Raw genomic sequence first — 21064 nt, 5'->3', positions numbered from 1 at the left:
TTAACCAGGTTGACGGGTTGCTAACTTGATGATTTGCAGTGTAGTGCAGGACAATGCAGTAATATGAAATTTACCACCAGATGATTAAGAATGATTAAATTCATGGATTGAGTATTGGAATGACAACAAGTGTTATTGTGGCATCAAGAATTTAGCAAAGGAAACAATCACTGAATCATTTTAAGGTCATTGGGTCGAGTCAAGGTCATATTGTGATGTCTTATTTGAGCCAAATCATCCTACAGACACTTATCATCATTTCTATAAATAACTGTGATTTCAGATGTTGTCAGAAAGAGAGACTGTTTTATTCTAAGGGCCTGTTTCTTCATAAAGACATGGGCCAGGAAGAGGAAGTGTGTTTTGCTCCTGTAGATGTTTGTCTTTTGAAGGATTCTTTTATTTGTCACAGACTTAGTGATGTTGTGCTAAAAGATTAGTATAAAAAAGAAGACTAATGAAAGAAATATAAATGATAAGAAGACCTAGAGTCTACAAACCCAGACCTGTCATTTGATCTGTGTCAAGTTTTCATGACTGAAGAAATTAGACTCGCTGCTTTCCTGAGAGTTTGTCGCCCTCTGGTGAAGACTGAGGTGCGTTGGCTGTACAAAAAACTGAGCAATATTTAATAGATGTACAGTAGCAATACCTCAATATAGAAACACTCTATGAGAAATAAAAGTCTTCATTTCAAATTTTATTGAGCGCAAATGTACTAAGTACATTTACTCTAGTGCTGTACTTGACTGCAGTCTATTCATGCCACTTTCTCCTTCTGGAAATATTGGACTTTTCATTTCACAACATTTATCTGACAACATTAATCACTAATTACTTTACAAATTAAGATTTTTTTTCACACAAAAGACATGAAGAGTTTACAAAATATGTTTTGTTATAAATTAAACTACCCAGCAGGTTATACAAGTACAGCTGAAAATGATTAGTTAATTGACACATCGTGGAAAAACACATCGTGGTTCCAGCTGCTAGATTTACTTGTTTTTCCTCTTAATTTAATCATTTTAATGTACTCGGGAATTTTGTACTTAAATACTTTAAGTATAATTTCCTGATTATTCTTACATACTTTTACTTTCATTACCTTCAATGCAGGACTTTTACTCATAATGGAGGATTTTTACAGTGTGGTATTAGTATTTTAGTTATGTAATGAATGTGAATACTTTCTCCACCAGTGATCATGTATATAGCTTCCTAGCGTCTCTCTCTCTCTCTCTCTCAATCCCTCTGATTGCAGTAGTGGGATCAGGTGTTCAGGTGTCAGGCAGCCAGCTGCTAATCATCTAATAGTCTAATAGTCTTTGCTTTAAATACTGGTCTTCAACTCCACCATGCAGCCATATCATACACAGTTAGTCTTATTCCAGCCTTCTGTATCTGTTAAATTGTCCTAATTCTTGTTTCTTTGTTCTTGCGGCCTCCCTTGTACAACTCCTGCCTCTGACCTACTCCTGCACTACCTGGATGCTTCTTTGTACCACCACCCCTGACGCTCTGGACTGCCCTTGTTCAGTCTTCCTTTGCCAGTTCTTCCAGTTCTCCCTTGCCTGACTAACCCCAACAGCTCACAGATTAGCCTCAAATCTCTTCTGGCCAAGAGGCTCTGCTGCCCTTCAAGTTAATATTGAGTGTTAATGGATATCTGGTTGCACCTATTCCCTGTCTCAGCACCTGTGCTCTGCAATGAAGTTCACATAATTAGCTCTGCATTAAAGATTACATGATTTTTGTAGAGTAGGTATAGTTTCAGTATTTCTCCTGGAATTGTGTAGTAGGAATATAAAGGAGCAGACAATTGAGATACTCAAGTAAAGAACAAATACCTTCGAACTGTATTTCACATTCCACCACCTGAGCTTCATTATCCAGTAGTGGAAGAAGTAGTCAGGTACTGTACTTACTGCTCTGTACTTAAGTAAAAATAGGTGGAGCTAATTTTATTGTGAACTTTCCTCCAAGGATCAAATAAGTTTTATCTTAATCTATAATATGAGATCATAATTTATTTAACTTGATAATATTTTGTATTATAATGATGACTCTGCAAAGCGATTAAAGCTTTAAAATAAATGTAGTGGGGCAAAAAGTAGCCTCAAATATTTATTTCTGAAATGTAGTGGAGCAGAATTATAAAGTACTCCCTGGTCATCTGATCAAGTACTACTGAAAAATATCTAAAAAACCTGGAAATTGTACAGAACAGAGCTGCCAGATTAGCTATTCATTGCTTATTCTGTGTTAATATGTGTGAGATTAAATTAAAATCTAATCTATTATTCATGCAAATTATCATATGGAGTAATGCACCACACATCCTATGTGAGACAAGTATGTGGCAGTTTTTGTCATGATAAATGATATGACAAGTGAGGACTGGTCATCTGATACTACCAAGTCCTCAAACAAATCATTGTCAGTCATTTTACTTATTTTCTGATCTTTTTATTTTTGGCTTATATTGCATTTTCTTGTATTATTGATTCTATAATTTCTAGTGTGTTGAAGTACAGTTACATTCCACCACTGTCAGTATCACAGCTGTCTATATAAAGTTTGTTCTTTCTTCACACTAATAATTTTTCCTGCAGTCTGTACAGATTACACATGATTTCAAGACAAGGAAAAGGACCAGAACCTGAAAAGAGATTTGTGTATTAGGGGTTGGGAATCACTGATGTGACATAATGAACTGGAGTAATACCGACTACACAGAGAGGATGTTCTTCTAGTTTCTAGAGTTTACAGAGTACAGCTCCTCTTCTTTGTCTCCCTTTTCCCCCTCTGTCAGCTCACTTTCTTCTGGGCAGAGTTTCAGAAGCCTCAGGAATTTCTGACTGTTAAGAAAATCAAGACCACATGTGTGCACTAAACACACACACACACACTACTTGTACTTCTATGCTTGTGACGACCCTTACTGAGATAACTTGTCCTAACCTTAAACATCACAACCAAATGCCTAACTCTAACCCTTAAAAACAAGTCTTAACCCTCATACAGCACTATGAATTTGTGAAAACTGGCAAAAATGTCCTCACTTTTTCAAAAATGTCCTTCTTAGTTGGTTAAAAACGTTGGTCCTCACTCTGTAGCATGTACAAATACATACACAAACACGCGCGCACACAAATGGATTAACATTGACTCCGTTACTCTTTAGATGCTTTCAGATAATTCCTGATTGAAATCCTTGTTCCATTATTTTCGTATTGTTTTAGCTAAGTCCATGTCTTATTTTGTGCAGAAGAATGTGGTTACAGTGGCTAAAGAAGTATGGAAAATCATTTCTGCCAACACGTCATTCCAAAATTCTCCTGTGTTTTGCGGAATGTGGGAGAGGAGTCATCTGATCTGAATTTCACATGTGGAGAAATAATCAGGAGCTGAGCAGAGCAGCAGTGTCTGTCTGCAGATTAACTTCAGTTCAAAGACGCTCCCAGTAAAGTTTCAGTAAAGTAATCTGAATTATCTGAACCGCAGTGTTTACAGAACACGCACTACTGTCTACAGGGGTTCTCAAGGTCAAAGGTCCATTAACACAATAACATTTAATCCATTAATTAATGTCTCATCTCTCCTAATTGGTCCTGCATGACTACATTTACACTAGTTGTAGAAATTGTGTAGAGAAAAGGAGACACCTTCTGTTTCTGCGATTTAGGAGCTGAAAGCAATTTCTCCAGTGTAGTGTTCATGTGTTATGTAAGGTCACAGTGACCTTTCACCACCAAATTCTAATTAGTTCATCCTTGAGTCCAAGTTAACGTTTGTGCCAAATTTGAGGAATTTGGACCCCAGCTGGTGGGGTGTTCTGAACCAGCTGAAATCTGACGACACAAAAAAGACGTTCTGTTTCATTGTCGTGTTTATTTCATTTCACACAAATGACAATATTTGATTTCTTAAAAAACAATGCTTTGGTAAACTCAGAGTATCATCAGTGTGTTTCTGTATCCTGTCAGATTAATATGTTTCAACATGAAAAGTAAAGAATCGTGTAAAATCAAATCAAAATCAAATATTCTCACAAGCATCTGCCACCACAAACGCAAAGCAAACACCTGAAATCCCTCCTAGGACCTGCTAAGAGTGTGTGTGCGTGTGTGTGTCTTATATTGTCAGGGCCTTGGGGTTGACCACCCTGCCAATGAAGAGCAGTGCCCCTGAAGCTTCGTCCCGGATCAGGAAGAGGAAGGGCCGGTCCACTCGGTAGGACAGGTGGCTTGCTGTTGACGTGGTGCCGGGGTACTGGTTACCCTCGGGTGCCATCTCCATGACGACCTTGTGATTGACGCTGCTGAGCTTGGCAGATAAAGTGGAGATCTTCTCCAGGTCTGTGTCCGCTAGCCAATCAGAGAGTCCTGCAGGAAGGGAAGAAGGGGAGGTGAAAACTCAAAAGGAAAAGAGAAACAGGCCAAAAAAAAGAGGAGCAACAGTACCAAGAGAAGAAAGAGGAAGAGTAGGACGTGAGGAATGAAAAGGAGTAGGATGATGAGGAAGACATTGAAGAGAACAACCACAGAACGAAGAGAAATCAGAAAAAAGTGGCCAATAATACCCATTTAATGTTTTAGTTAGTGGGTAGCAGGATGGTGTACGTGGGATTGAGTGATAAAGAAAAACTAGTGTGTGTATATAGTAATGAAAGAACATGTCACCGAGTCAAACAGTGTGGCTCACTGATGTGTTTTTAATCGTTTTTGGACAATGGAGCTCTGTGGAGTAAAATATATTCAGTGCTGTTTTGGGTCCTTTTATGGATTTCTTGTGAATGAGATAAATGGAAGGACTGAACAGAGTGGTGAGTTTAAATCTAAAGACATGTAACATGGCAGTTATTGCCAACTTGTTCAGCTGCTCCAACAGCCTGCAGGTATCTGACAAAAATGGAACACAAACCTTTATTTGTTTAGTATTTGTTGTCCTTGTTCTGAGCTGTATGTTCATTCCTGTGCTAGCACACTGAGATACATGATATACTTGAGCAATAAAGCTGCAGATACAGATAGAAACAGAACATACTGCAGTTGTGCAATACTGGCACTTTATCTGCATCTGTATCTGTTGAAAATCCACATGAAAGACTGACGGTCTTTGCTCGTCAGACCCGGACTCACCCAGGTCGCTGAGCAGCGGCAGCAGGTCTGTGGAGTAGCTGAGCCTCAGTGAGGGGAGAGTGAGGGACACCTTGGCAGGAAGAAGCGTCATGGAGAGGTCCTGGACGAACTCAGCAGTCAGACTCTCCTCCAGCAGTGTCATGTTGGAGGTCACCTCATCAGGCAGGAAGATGAACATGCTGACATCGTCCTGCATCTGGATCTGGGCGATCTGGAGCAGGGGAAAACGTTCAGGAGAGATCTCACTCACACATTACCGGCTGGTCAGTTGCGGGTGGAGTTTAAACCAATTGTGGTACATTTTGTTAAATTGGTCACATGCTGATGATGTTTCAGAGTAGAAAACACTCACGACACAGCTCAAATCTGAGTCGGCCCCCATCTTCACAGGGTAGTTATCCTGTTGCATCATTGCAATCTGTGCAGGTGCCCCACCCTCCACTTGGAAGTTCTCCATTGCTCCACTCTGACCGAACCGAGTCACCCACTTCCCTGTTTACAGACAGAAAAGTCTATCCTTAGTGATGTTCATGCATCCTCAGCTGGATCCTGAATTTCTAGTGAAATTGAGTTTGGAAAAAAGTCCAGTATTATTATATATTATTTTAATATAGTTTGTTGATAGTGTTTGATGGTCAGAAGATTTGGGGATTTTGACATACCTTTAAAGTAGGCAGCACTCACAGTGTTCACTCCAATGCTTCGTGGTAAGGATGTGGTCAAGAAGCGCTGTACCTTCCCGCCTGTCTCCTGAGCCACCCAGTCATTGATATCTTTCATATCCCTTGTTCCTCCCTGCAGTGCCTTGGGACGGACTCCATACTGCTGTTCCACAAGCGGGAAGAATTCCTGCTTCGGACGAAGTCCTGAGAACAGACGGTTTAATCAGTCATCAAAAAGAGTTAAATGTGGAAAAGACTACTGCGAGATAAAAAAAAAGTTTTAGTTTAGTTCTGATGTATTTCATATGGACACGTTTAATTTGTCAGTCACTGGAGCATTACATCATCATGGAAACCTGGGATCAAGGTTCTTCCTTGTGCTTTTCTTGTTTTGATACGGAATCCCCAGTCAACCATGGACTGGCTCATGGATGAACCTGATTGATGAATCTTCAGGCTGACCTATTTGATGGTACATTTTCACATTCAACACAAACATGTTTCAGACTCTAAACAAAATGCCTTTAATGTCCATTGTGCTCCTGTTGTGCGATTCACACAATTTCTTGTTGCCCAACCCCCTACACGAACTCACGTCTTGCCAGGTAGATCCGCGCCGCGGTGCTCAGGCCTTTGCCGGGCGCCCTGACTGATGCCAACAGGTCTTTCAGGGTGTTGTGGAGCTGAGGGTCCTGCAGGGTGTGGTACCTCAGAGCCCTAAACAGCTGCCTTTGAGCACGCTCAGACCCTCCTGGGTAATAGAAGGAATCACTTTAAGTGAGTCAACATATTCTCTTAAGATTCAGGCATATTTTTATGAGCATGGTGTTCTGTCCTTCTTTTTCTTCCTTCATGTCAAGGATCTTTGAGATCCTTCTGCAGGTGCTCATTTAGGTGCAAGGATCAAATTTAACATATGTGCATATGAGAAAAATGCTTCAATATTGCCTTTTGGTGTAAAATTTGCCTGGAAAAAAAAAAATTGTTAGCTGCAAGGCCCAGATTTAGATTAGACAGAAACTTGGTGTCTGTCTATATTATCTGCACTGTTTTTTACACTGCCTAATCTTAAACTGATTCACTGCAAAACTGAACTAAAACCATGGCACCACCAAAACACCATGACGACCCTTACTGAGATAACACCATGGCAGTCAAAACCAAAGCACCAGTTTGGATTTAGTTTGTAGTGTGTTTGTGTCGTCACCCATGGAGAGCTGCGTCAGCACTGCAGACACACTAATGGGGGCCAGGAAGACATTGGTTGCAGCATCGCGGCTCGCCAGAGCACGGAACAGGTTGTACCCAAAGTCCGAGGTAGCGGCACCCATCTTAGTCTGAGGTGTGGTGAAGAGCTCCACATGTTCCTCCTCCCCACCCGTCTCATCGACTCCGGTCTCCGACTGCAACAGTTCAATACAGACAACAGTAAAATATCTGCAGCTTCTTATACTGTGCCTGAGGGATGGATGTATTTAAATATGCTGTATGTGTATATGTAAGAGACGGACAAATACATTTTTGTTCTGGGGCTGCACATGGGATTTGATGATAAAAAAAAATGTAGCAGCACCAGACTCATCTATCATTAAGACATGCTGTATAAACAAAATCAGGTGCCACAGGTGATGTAGATACCTGAGCCTGACAGAAGCTCAGGACGACTCCAAACACCAGCAGGAAAGTTGTTCGCTTCATCCTGGAAGACAAACACGAGAACAAACATTTATTAGGATCTTTAGCTGCTAAATGCTCTTCTCTCCTCCAGCTCGTCTCTGTGTCTGCCTGCTGTTTGCTGCTGAGTAGTGTATAGTAGGATGTTACAGCTGTTTCTCTGAAAACGATACCATGACAGCTGTGAGTGTGAACCAAAACAGTAGAGTTGTGTCTAGACTGATGACACAAATGAGCTGACACTCACTATAAAGCTTTGTAAAGATATTAGGAGCTGCAGATCCAGCTGATAATTCTAAGCTCATCCCTACCAGAGACCCCCCCAAATTAATTATAGCTGCTTTAAATGAAGCCGTTTACCTAAATCAAGTATAGTTTGATGTTAGAAAAATTTCTTGATTCCAATCCGGAACAATCTGATCAATGAACATAAACAAGATTAAGAATCTGACCCAACATCTGATGCTGGCTTTCAGACCTTGTTATCTGTTACGGACACATTTCAGTCAGTATTAAAGAAGTACTAAGGTTCAATAGCCAACCCTAGTTATAAACATTAACATACAATTAATATACCTGCTGCATTACATCAAGTGTGTGTAATTTCTCCTTATGCAGTAAAGACAGACAAAACCAAATCTAAAATGAAAAAAGATGATTAAAGTGGAGGGAAACTGCTGATGATGGTGAAAAAGAGGATGAAATTACCCAAAACAATTATAGTAATGAGAGAAAATGTGTCCTCTGCTTGGAACTGTTTCAGTGTTTTGTATAATTGCAGGGCAACGCCACAAAATTATATAACCAGTCTAAATTTCACCACAAAATGTAAACTGATGACGCTGTCAGGACCACAAGAAAGACCAGATCATGTCTGCAGTCTGAGCACACATAAAGTGCATCACCAAACCAATGATTCTCTTAAAAACAGTTTCCCCAGTAACTATGTGAGAAAATTATAATCTCAGTTCAGAGCAAAAAGCTTGTACAGCAACGAACAGAAGTTCTGCAGGTCAGTTGGTGTTGAAAGTTTACATTTTCATCACCATTTTTGTGCAACTGCAGCTGCACACACTGCTCTGGTGTCTTTAAACACACATAATGTCTAAACCAGTAAAACAAACTGAGGAAAAGGTCACACACGCACACACACACGCACACAATGTCTTCTTTGTCCTTCTGCACACATCTGGACCTGGTTGTCGTGGTTTCACAAAAACAAAAGTCTGTCATCTGAATCTTAAACCACACACACACACATGCACACACACACACACACACACACACACAGACACACACACAGACACACACACTCACACACATGCGCACACACTCACCGCCTGATGGGAAATCCAGGCGCTGTGGTCCAGAAAGCTCAAAGACAGCAGTTTCTTTCACAGTGATTCTGGTCTGGCTGTATGTTTATCTGTTTGTTCTCATTACAAGTGTTCAAACTGATAAAATCTCCACTGATATTTCTCAGCCTGATCATGTTTATTATTTATTTGCCGCAATCCTCAACTCAGTTGTGACTCCACAAGGATCATCACAGATTCAGCTCATATCATTTGAAGTATGAATTGTTGCCCCTCTTCATCTCTGAGGTGTCTGAACAGGCCTGTTGGAGACCTGCAGAGTCCTGCAGCAGACTGAAGATGAACAGCTGACACAGCAGATGCATGTTTGCTGCAGGAATTTGTCTCTGATACTCAGGCATGTTTTCTCATTGGCTGCTCCTCAACTTTCTCATGTCACATCGGACAGTTTTTAAAAGTTGAGGACACAACCCTGAAATTAGTCCACTGTTCTTGGCACCAAAGTCTTCCTAACCCCAAATAACCTCTGTGCAAAGCCTTTGTGAATAACAATATAATAACGAAAGTTAAGATATGTATTTCATGCCACCTTCAAATATTACAGCAATGTATTTTTCACATGTTTCATCATATTTCAAACACAATGTAGTCTAACTTAAAGACTGAAGTTTGTTTAAGTTGAAATCTGTGTTGACACTGAGGACTGACCCTGCCACGAAATCAGAACTATTATATAAACTGGTCAGGTGGAAAAGCTCCAGCTGTGATTGTATTTCTTGGCACAGCGACCACAGCGGAGATGGAAAAGGTGAACTGAACTTGATAAAGTTCATCTACATGTTTCTGACTGTTTAAAATAATTATAAAACTCTTCAAATCATAAAGTAAGGGAGCAGAAAGGTTTGTTTTTTTTCTTAATGTCAAAAGACTGAAGCAGGTTCATCAAACATTTGGGCTTCATTTTGCTCATCATGCAGCACTAAAATAACGGTAAATTAGTTCTCATTAATTCGCTCCAGTAGAACAAATAGCTCAAAAAGCAAAAGTCAAAAGTCGCGCGTAAATGCGCAAAATGACCAACAAAGCGCAGAGAAGCGCACTCACCTCTCCTCTGCTCCCGGACGGTCTACGTTGCTCATTCTCTCTCCAGCTGCAGATGAGGCGAGCCTCCGCCCGCTGACGCCTCCTGGGAGCGGCGCGCGCGTTCCCGCTGCTGCCAACAGAGCGCCTGGCCGGGGGCGCGCAACACACACAGAAACGGTTTAACGTACAGAAAAAGCAAACATGGTTTGAGGTCTGACTGTAAACTGCTGTACAATGAGAAGAACCTCTCAGACATTATCTGGAACAAACTAATCATGTCCGTCATGTGATCTTTCTTAATCCCATAGCCAATATTTAGGCTGATGTAAGTAGACAGAACATTAAACAATGAGATTGAGATTGTAGAGCTAGTTTATTTATTTTTCCTCTCAGGCATTTTTATTCATTCAAATGATAGTAAATTAATCCTCCTGGGGAGGACACACAGCTGTCTGACCTCTGGGAATCAGCCACATCATTTAAGAGCCCAAAGAAACTCTGAAAAAAATCCTGAAACCATACAAGAACCTTTGATTTACATTTACCATGATCCTGAACCCAGATGTCTTGGTCTTAACCTTAAGCATTTGTTAAACCCAGATGAAGGACCCCTGGAACCAAGAAACTTTAATAAAACACATACTGTACATGAGGGGACCCCAAATGACCCCTTACACCTTCCAAATGATTATTGGCATATCCTTAGAACTCTGGAAATCGCCTCTAGAACCCTATAAAAAAAAATTACATAAAAACACCCATGAAATTGCCTCATACATCATTGGAACCACTGTGGATTGGAACCCCCTTTGGACCTCTGAAACCTCCAGAGGAGTGTTGTATACCACCCTGAGTTTGTGAAAAAATACTTAGATCTCTGGGAACCCCATAATAACCTTTAAAGGCATCTAAGTGACCCCTGGGTCCATTGTAGGGACCACTTGGGATCCCACAAGGACCTCAGTGCTTCTTAACAAAAAATAAGAATCCATGGAAGAGTGCCAATTTTTGCTCTGGACTTTGACTTTCAGGCAGCACTCCCTACTGATTTCCATCAAGCTCCACATGTCAAAATAGTTTAGGTTAAAGGTAGCAAGGATTAAGTTAGGACAGTGGTTCCAACAAATGAGGTGGGGAGCTTATGCAAAGCATTTGTTAGATCTGTCTGCAAAGAGGAATTTAGGAAGACTATCCGTATACCAGCGTAAGCACAGTTTTTTCAAGATGGTTGTATCTTTTCTTTTTTTTTTATTGTTACCTTTGGTTTTTTTTTGGGTGTACAGTGTGTTACATGTCTTCTAGGCTGACAGTAATATTCATCATCTATATTCTACTCTAAAATGAGTTTCTTCTGGGAGAAGACCTGACATTTTCGGGAAATGTTGGATTTTTTTTCCTTCAATTTAACCCATTTGAAACTTCTTCCACACAAGTAAAAACAAAAAAAATAAAACAACTCTCAAACAATTTATAACATTAAAAAATTTATTTTCTATGACTGAATACCGAATTAAAATTAGCACAGTGTAGATAAAACATCTGCAAAGAAAAATGACTTCTAACATTATAATGAACAACTTGTTGGAAAGAATATACTTTTCGTTTTTGAAACAGTCTCGTGTTTCCTCTCAGAGAATTTTCTATATTTGTGTGTGTGTGTGTTGTTTGCCTTCATCAGCTGTATCAGTTGTCTTGCAATGCATTGCCTGGCCTAATAACTGTAGCATAAAGTCATTGAACACTGTATTTTAACATTTTCATCACATCAGAAACCTGACAAGTTTGATGAAATTGAATCTGGTAAACCTTTGACGTGAGATCACCATATACAAATATTAATGCTTTCATATAAAACTAAATTCTGATCACTATAATTGCACTGTAAGCTAATTGTACTTTTACATGTTGAACTGCAATGCCTTTTGAGCAAGGCTATGGTGTTTGTCCTCTGCACATCTGAATCTGCTTTGAAGGAAAAGTTTGACAATTTGGGAAATATGTGAGAGTTAGATATGAAGATTGATACCACTCTCATGGCTGTCTCTGCTAATTCATTGTAACCACACGATTACAACAACCCCCAACCCCCAGCTAAGCTAAGTTGCTGCTTCTTATTTTCCTGACAGACATAAGAGTGGTTGTCAGTGTTCTCATCTAATTCTTGGTAACAAAGCCAATTGGTGTTTCCACACATGTCAAACTGATCCTTTGACAAGTCATCTGGTTTGAAGCAGGTTCTTCTTCTTGTTACTTCTTTTTCCCATCGGTACTCTCCAGTCTTTTTACATGCCGCAGTTGCTCCCTCTCACCAGCAGGAGAACTACATGACTGCACCCTGCTGCTCTCTGCTGGCTCTGTCTCACTGCACAACCTGTTGCTGTGTTCACTATTATCTGTTACAGGTTGGTCACTCATGGTGCTGTTGCCGTGGGGATCGTCATGAAGCATTGGGTTGTTATCGGGGGCAGGGTTCATGACGATGCCCATGAAGAGGGGTGCAAGAGAAGCATCATCAATGAGGGCGAAGAGGAAAGGAGAGTTGACGGAGAAGAGAGAGACAGAGCGCATGGAGGTTACAACAGTGGTGGCAGACGCCTCCACGCCCTCCTCGCTGAGTTCTACAGTGCTGGCGTGGCGGACACTGGTCACCTTCAGAGGATGGTCGGAAATCCCAGAAAGATTAGGACCCGAAAACAGAGAGCCAAGGCCTGATAGCAAGAGAAAAAGAGGGCAGTGGTTTCAAAGTAGTATCAACCTCATCACACTAACTCTCCGGATTGACACATTTAGGCTATTGTTTTCTAGGGTCATCAAATGTGTGATGCTACATAACATGACCACTGTGTTGCCATTTAGCTCTTTGGAAATGGTATCACCACCATTATACTCTCACCCATGCTGGTCAGCACTTCCTGGAGCTCCTGGCGGTACTGTAGCTTCACCTTAGGTAAGTTGACCTGCATTGTTTTTTCCTGAGGTAGACGTCTGTAAAGGTCGGAGATGTTCAGTTTGGGAAGCACAGATGAAACGTTTCCTCTGCCCGGCAAGGGCATGATAATTAAGAAGCTGGTATTTCCCTTGAATGGAAAGCTGGCAACCTGGATGAGAGAGAAGAACTTTCTTTTTATCTCTTTTATTTCATATGGACTAACCCTCAATAAATAGACTATTGGAACACGTAGTGTTTAAAAAGTGACAGGGAAAAGGAAGACAATTCAATGAAAAAGGCAATTGCCTTGAAGCATAAATTAGACAAATAATTAATTTAAAATTAAATTTGGTCAAAGTTATACAGCAGGACACCTTAAACATAGTTCAGGTCCAAAGGATAATTACTAGTGGCAGGAGGCTAAATAAGATGGGCCACCATCCTTCTCCGGGTACTCCAACTAGTCTTGGCAGCTTCCAAGATGTAATGTAAAGTCAGGATGAGGGAAATTCAGCATATGAACCAACTCAAACCTGAGCTCTGAGCTCAAACAAGTGCTGGGGGTCTGTTTACGGAATTGACCACACAACCTCCAGTGGGAGTTGTCTAGGAGGAATCCTAGTCAGAGGCCCAAACCAACTCAAAAACTCCTTTCAAGGAGAGGGAGCAGACAGGTAAGTAAGTCTTTTCCCGCTTCTCATCCTGTCTGGTGAGGGTGAGACTACCCAATGAAGGAAAACTATTTTGACTACTTATCATTATTTGTATATCTAAATCTGACAAGTCTGCTGAGGGTTGGGATGTTGAGCAAGGATTCAAACATAGCTTCTGTTTTTTTCTGTGTTGAGTGGCCATAGTAAAAGAGCCATAATATACTGGTGTCCAGATATAAAAACAATAACAGAATCCACTAAATCAATTGTTTTTGTGTATTAGGATGTGTGTCACTGCTTACACGTCATGTGTTAAATAAAGAGAAAAGTAAATTGTAAAATCCTTGAGAGCATTCCTGGCTCTGCTTGTGATAATGGACAGTATCAGCACCATCGCTGACGCGCCCATGCCAATGCTGGTGTTACCTGTGCTCCCAGTTCTGGATCATCCAGCAGGCGAAGAGGGTACTGGGCAGACTTCATCATGTCTACCGACACAGAGTTCTGGTTGTCCAGGTAGAACACTCCCTTCGAGGTCACTTGGGGGTCAAATCGTGTCTGCCATTCACCTGAAAAACACAGAGGGGAACAAGAAGGAATCACTGAGAATCATTAAAAAACAAAAAATGTTGTTTGACAACCTGAATTTATAAGCAACCTTTATCTGAGTTTGCATTTTTAGAAATAAGAAACACTTCACAATGAGCATTGGACTCTGCTAATAGTAAGGCGCAGGTAAGGACAGATCAGCTCTCCTGTAACGTTCATGGACTTGATATCAAGGAGCTGCCCTGGTCTGAGGAGTGTCTAGTCTGGTGGTATGTATACTGTTCGTGGATGATGTTGTCCTTTTGGCTCGGACCATGATCTCCAAATTGAAATGAACCATTTTGCAACCATTATAAAGAAGTGCTGGGGTCCCCCAGTAGCATAATGGTCAAGAGAATACCACATAACCGGTTCAATTCCAAGCCGAGGACCCTTGATGCATGTCAGACCCCTTCCACTCCCCATGTTTCCCGTGTCTCCCTTCATTGTGACTGTCAAATAAAAGCAAAAAGCAAAATAAAATCTTAAAAAGAAGATCAATGATCCCAGTCCCTCTCCCAGAATTGGGAATTGTTCTCTCTAGCTGATGGGCTGCAACTCCCTCATGCAGATCACTTCAACAGTCTTGGGGTCTTATTCTTGAGTGGTGATTAAAAGGATTGTAAGATTCGCCGCTTGTTAGACTGCCATGCTATAAAATAAGGCTCAGAATTCAGCATTTTGTTTTTCGTCCAATCCTCATCATAAGTTTTCACTATTGACAGGGGGCATGAAAACATATCTCAAAGCAATCACCATGAGGTTACTCTGCAGGTCTGTTTGGCTCTACAAGACACAAACAGTGAATGCTTCAAATACTTCAAGAAGACCTTGTTATTGAGCTGTTGCTGTACAACTGTAGCGATTTCATTTGTAATGCTTTGTATGTTGTGTATCTCACTTGGCATTTTTGTCTGTTTTACTAATGCTGCTCATTGTTGTTTGTATTATATGTACAGCCCTAGAGGCATGTTTTGTGATATTAGGCTGGACTGGACAGATTTCATATCCCAACAGGCTGAAGACTTAGGGATCCCGTACAAAGAGTTATTTTTGTGTGGAGAGAGACATCGGGCTCACTCTGATCTGTGTAGGAAGTGGCATTTAAGTGGCACTACTATCACTAAGTCAAGTAGCCCAACGTATTGTTCAATACAGAGATGAAGCCACTTCATCAACTTAGGAGGTTGATGATTGATATTTGGAAATGGAGCAACCTATCATCAACCTGCTGAAACATCTGATTTGTTCTATGCACTTATTGCCTATGACTTTATAAATCACAAGTGGTCTTTGGTGGACTGGTTCACCTTTGAAATACACAGCGTTCATGAGCATAAGCACCACGTCATGTGGAATACTTTCCAGGAAGTTGGGGATTTGACCATTCGTGGCGTTCTCCACCCACTGGTTGACCTCCTCCACAGAGACCAGAGGGACAGGCTCTGATTGGTACCTGAAGTGGAAAAGGCAAAATTTCTTTCTTCCACAGCAAACATGGCACACAAATTTTAGACAACAAAACTGAAAGAATCTATTGGTATATATGCAAGAAGTAAATCAATAAATTATTAATGCGTTCACTTGCTGCCATTATCTAAAAACTGTGTGGTAGATTTTATTCACATCATCATGGCTGCTGATGGTCCACCTTCTTCTCTCTTCTCTTCCTGCCTTAGTCATTTTGGCTATTTCCATGCGTCTTTTCAGATCATGCCATTCTCCTAATGACCAGCAGTCGTCACTAGAGAACCATCACTTGACCACCTACAACTGTTCCCTCGTTACACGTTAGCTCTCCAGTATACGTAGCCCTCATTCAATGTCCTTCACTTGTCAGTTTGTCATTGTTACCAGCCTTCATTTTCTCTGCCTTTTTGTCAATTTCTTGCCTTAAAGCTTTAGCCCGCATGTGTTTTACTTTGCTGATCTCTAATTACCAACTTTTTGCTCGTCCTCTGACCAAGGAAAGACTATTTATCATGCATGTCTCAATGTATCAACCATTTCAGTCTGAGCTCAAGTGCATGTAGGATATTTAAAACTGAGACTTTTAATAAAAAGCAACTGCATTTGATCAGTGTATGTGTCTATGGCCTGTTGTAGTTTGATACCTGGCCAGAGAGTCCTCAACAAAAGACAACTTCACTTCAAATCCTAAGAGAGAAGGGAGAGAAAATAGAAAATATGGAAACGATGGATTTTACACCAAACTTTTTAAAAACTGTTGCCAGTTCAACACACACCTGGTCTCAGGTACATGCGTGTTGCCACTTCCAACGATGTGTTTCTGAAATGAGGTAGAAGGCCTCCCAGTATATGATGGTAACATGGCAGATTGTGGGCATGAAGGGTTTTCAGCAGCAGCTTCTCTGTCTCGTTCCGAGCACCTGAGAAAAAAAAAAGATGATCTGAATAAATAATTTCTAAGGTATGTAAGGCTTCTAAGGTAACTATTAGGGGAGCATATATGGAACACCCAATGTAGCATTAATGTGTGCATTACTGTCTTCAGGCAGAGCTGCTCTAAAGTCTCTCTGCTTAGGTAATATGACCCCAGGCTATAAAACTGTAGCCATCCTAGTGGCCCCATGAGGTTTTAATGCGCTTTTACTCCCCAGAAAATTATTGAGGTGATACCAGAGGAAAGTCATGGAAAGGTCATATATGTAAAGGTTTAAACAGCCATTTTAGGAAATCTTAGATTCAGTGTATCAGGTTTAGCACTGCATTCAGAATTGGCTCACCTTCAGGCTGGATTTTTTACCTCAGCGGTACGAAAGCATGTGTTAGCATCTTAGAAGGCTAGTAAAGCATTGATCTTAAAGCACAGTTGTGGCTGATTTTGGTCTTTAATTTTAGAGGTATTCTGTGATGAATGAAAGTGGTGGACAAGCGGAAATTTCGATCTGTTAGCAAACAGACAAAGTATGTCTTAAGAAATGGAAAAAACAGCTGCTAACTTGTCTTACTATCCTTGTTTGGACGAATAAATGGAGAAGCATCTTGTGAATCAGTGAACAATCCTACTGTATTACAGTATTGGCTGAATATTTATCTCAATTCTGATTTTAAAAAAAATTAATTACACTCTGACCTACCTAAGGTAAGCTGAGCGAGGGCAAGGGCCAGGCTAAGAGGTGACAGGATGACATTAGGCTGCTGTGGACCAATAGGAAGCTTTTCCAGTAACTGTAAACCCAGTCGCTCAATAGCGGCCCCTATCGATCTGCGTTCCTCAGGGCTGAACAACTGCGCTCCTCCACAGCTGTGAACCTCCTCCTCTGTCTTCTCCTCTTCAACAGGACCAGAGACATCAGAAGTTCCTGGACTGGGCTCCTCCTGTAGCCAGGAGGTCAAAGAGGGTTCACTTTCTGAAGAGTACTGTTACATTAAGTCAAATAAACACCTAATAAACAATTTCCCTTTAGTGCTTAAAACGGTAGTTTATTATAATGAGGTTCTTACAGTCAGTCCCGGACAGCAGAGACACAGCAAGAAAAGAAGAAGACACAGCTTCATTTCCAAACAACCAACCTGAAAAGCAGAGAGACATCATCAGATATGGGTAATTACCATAACACATGACATGTTTTTATCTAGTGACGAGATTGATATATTAACCTCTTTTGTCCATTAGGTGGCTTGCAGTGGAAATTTGTATGTGTTAGAACCAAAGAGCAAATCATACAAAACACACTGAATACCTACAGCAGCAGAAAATAATGTTTATTTGTGACTCCATGTAATAAATAGGTATGTCCAGACAGGATGCTAGAAAAGAAACGCAGTTTAATTGGGCTTCGACTATTTACATCCTACAGCGTTGTTCATTGGTTGTGTCTGCAGACCACCCTGAAAATGAGACGCTGCATCTCAAAAGGCTTATCTTCAAATTAAAGCATTTTGAAAATGGCAATTTTCACAATTTTCAAGGACTGATGACCACCTGAATACATATACTCTGAAAACCATGATGTAATTACGAGGTAACTGCGGAGCTTTGCAGGTAGAGCCATTAAATCCTCCAAGTTCAGTCTAACAAAGGCTACATTTCTGCTCTTATCTGCTTAAGTAACAGGAGATAATGCTAAACATGCACTTGAGAAAATCCTAGCATGTTAGCATGCTAAGCTTAGCATGTATGTTAGCATAGAATGTTAGCATTAATCTCAAAGTTCAAACCAGATAGAAATTGGTGGTGAAGTGATTTTAGATTATGTCTGTTGGTGTCGCTAGCAGAGAGTCCAGGGATTAGTTATTAGGATTCACCCACAAGGGATCAAGAGTGTCTACATTTCAGGACAATCACTGTAATTGTTGCAAAGATATTTTAGCGTGGACCAAAGTGTTGATCGACAGACAGTCATCTGTGGGGCTTTTCAGCTAAGGCAAAAGCTGCCAGAACTATTAAAATGTTAAACATTGTTCTTCATAGTCCTGGTATCTCTCAGCACATCTGTCTGTCTGTCTTTTAGGTTTAGCATAATTGAGGTTTCAGATATGGCTGCTGTGTTTACCAGCGGACTAAAGGTTACTGTTTCAGAATCTTTTTTTGGCTGAGCTGCAATACGCTGAATACACAACAGAGAATACACTGAACTACATGAACTATATGAATCTACCAAACTTGTATGTGATCATGTACATTTAAACACACAATCTGCAGCTATGAGATCTATGGCGCTGCACCTTCTCTATATGAGTGCAATTCAAACCACTCTTTATGACACATTATTTGTTTGTAAAATACAGATTATTTTAGCAGCACTGAAACTGTTTGGCAGCAGATTTCACAGAACAGAGGCAAAAACGATGGCCCACACTCACCTGGCCTGTGTATGATGTGGAGGCAGATGAAGAGAAACCAAAGGGGTTAAAAGATGAAATGAATAAAATAAGAGTAAAGACAGATATGGTCAACCTTCTGTAGGCTGGACAGCGTAGTGGCTGAGCTCAACAACTGCTGCCCCCCTGTTGGCTGGTTAATGATCAACGCTGGACTGATCACGACTCTGTGGTCACAACAGAATGTAAAATTAAAGTCAGACTCTCAGATTGTGGTAAGACTCTTTGCAGTTATTCATCATGGTCATATCTGTGTAAGTGAAAGGTGTCTATACTGCATAGAGCTTTTGTTTTTACTTTGTATTTATTTGATTTTTGTCTCATTTTTATCTTGTTTTATTTTTATTTATCACTCATTCACTTTTCTTTCCTTTGCTGTTGAGTTTTGAGCCAACACATCCTCATACCTAAACAAGTGAATAGGTAAACTAGCAATTACTCCCAAACTAACATACTGTATATTACTGTTGGAGAGTACCCACAACAGTCGTTCTGGACCTTCGTCCTCAGGTTGTCACTCTTGTGAAATGGTCACAGTTTGCTTCGGTTTAGGACCAAAACTACTTGGTTAGGTTTAGGAAAAGAAGAAATGACTCCCTTACTGTTAACATCCATGATGTAACGTAAGAACAATAACTTAAAATGCATCAACACTAACTTTCAATTTCACAAGGTCCACAAACAGCAGTCTCCGGGATGAAAGTCCTGTGTTTGTTTGACCTTTCCATCCACCCTTCCTTCCTTCAAGCGAAGACTTTCTTGTTCTTTACACTACGCCACTTCCTTTGCTTCTGTCATAATTACACTGCCTAACAATAGGCACATGCAGAAATTTTGGAAAGTTTGGAAAAACATTAATGCGGGACGTAATAACCTACTTGCAAAGTCAACCTATACGGCCATTTTTCTGGTGAGGACGGGCTCCTTGAGCTGTAATAAGTGAATTTCTCTGGTGTGAGATCACTAAAGTTTGTCCTAGCTTAGCTCTACAGGTCAAATTCATTTATAAGTGTACTCAAATACAGCTGGTTTATTTCTAATAGTAGGTTAGTTACTAACAGTAAACTGTCTGTAGCCTGACTCTGTACTCTATCATGAATATCTCATTATTATGAAAGTAACGCTTTTGTATGTAACAGTTATGAATTACAAAATTAGAATTATTCATTAGAATTTGAAACACAATTGATAATGGGGCATTAATCAAGATTACAGTTGTAATTATGATATACATCCAAGGTAGCAATTATCACCTAATTATGATAAAACTATGCATGAGATAAGTTTTCATCAGTGTTCTGCTAGTGGATGTACGGTAGCTTAAGAATTAATACATTCAGGTTGTCTTATGTCTAAACCAAACTTGACAGCTAGCTAGCTAAAACGTATCTAAACTGAATTAAGCAACAAATCTAAACTAAACTGGCTTTAGGAAAGACATTCGCATTAGACAGAAAGTGAGTCTCAGTGTTCCAGATTCACTGAATCGTCCTTCAGCTTTGGGCCTTCGTGGCGCTCTACACATACATTCAGCAGAGGGAGTGGGCGTGTATTTATCTTGTTCTGACTGCCTGATTCCAGCTTAACGCCCCCACAATGTAGCTCTGTAACAAACAGAGTTAGGGTTAAGCTCTCTCTGCTTCTGTTCACCTTGATCCTGCAGGTTTCAACACAGAACCACCAGTAGCCGAGACTCACTTTGAACCACGTCAGTCTGAAATCTGGAAAAGGCAAAGAAGTTTGATTACAAATATGTCAGTCTCCTTATTACGAGGTAAATATTGCCCTCGGTGTAATTCAAGAATCTGTTTATTTACGGGGGTGATGTCCTTGAACACAATGACACACATTCAGCCATGTTTTTGCTCTGCTGCAACACAAATTTCCCATGTCAGACAAAAAAGACTGAACTGAACTGAAACAACTGAGACTTCAGAGTTTTTGACTGTTGGACTAAATACAGCTCAACGTATGTTTGGAAGCTTTTCAGGCCAGATGATGATACAGTAATAATTTAGAGAATAGTGTTCTTCAAACTTTGTGTCAACAGTTTGGGGGAAGTCTGTTCTTTAGGTTCCACCATCTTGTGTAAAGGTTGACACCAGATGTGTGGAAGCTGTTACAGCTTGGAACAAAATGACCATTAACATGCTATTATTGAATATCA

The 21064-nt window shown here is 40.5% G+C and overlaps 2 protein-coding genes across 2 annotated transcripts; both read right to left on the bottom strand.

Annotated features, from left to right (window-relative positions):
* Positions 1 to 3877: 3877 nt before the first annotated feature.
* serpinf1 (serpin peptidase inhibitor, clade F (alpha-2 antiplasmin, pigment epithelium derived factor), member 1) lies at positions 3878 to 9941 on the bottom strand. Its single transcript, XM_041951596.1, has 8 exons — positions 9901 to 9941; positions 7445 to 7505; positions 7014 to 7209; positions 6402 to 6557; positions 5807 to 6010; positions 5497 to 5636; positions 5145 to 5355; positions 3878 to 4388 (listed from the first exon to the last, which is right to left on the bottom strand). The coding sequence occupies exons 1-8, from the start codon at positions 9933 to 9935 to the stop codon at positions 4138 to 4140; spliced, it is 1254 nt and encodes a 417-aa protein (XP_041807530.1). The 5' UTR covers positions 9936 to 9941; the 3' UTR covers positions 3878 to 4137.
* A 2185-nt stretch (positions 9942 to 12126) lies between these two features.
* On the bottom strand, positions 12127 to 17571 carry serpinf2a (serpin peptidase inhibitor, clade F (alpha-2 antiplasmin, pigment epithelium derived factor), member 2a). The gene is made up of 8 exons (XM_041952838.1): positions 17518 to 17571; positions 17151 to 17391; positions 16296 to 16439; positions 16164 to 16206; positions 15360 to 15505; positions 13888 to 14030; positions 12773 to 12977; positions 12127 to 12587 (listed from the first exon to the last, which is right to left on the bottom strand). The coding sequence occupies exons 1-8, from the start codon at positions 17569 to 17571 to the stop codon at positions 12127 to 12129; spliced, it is 1437 nt and encodes a 478-aa protein (XP_041808772.1).
* Between the last annotated feature and the right edge of the window lie 3493 nt (positions 17572 to 21064).

The sequence above is a fragment of the Chelmon rostratus genome, chromosome 14 (assembly GCF_017976325.1).
Source record: "Chelmon rostratus isolate fCheRos1 chromosome 14, fCheRos1.pri, whole genome shotgun sequence".
Lineage (NCBI taxonomy): Eukaryota > Metazoa > Chordata > Actinopteri > Chaetodontiformes > Chaetodontidae > Chelmon > Chelmon rostratus.
This window is presented reverse-complemented; position numbering and strand designations above follow the sequence as displayed.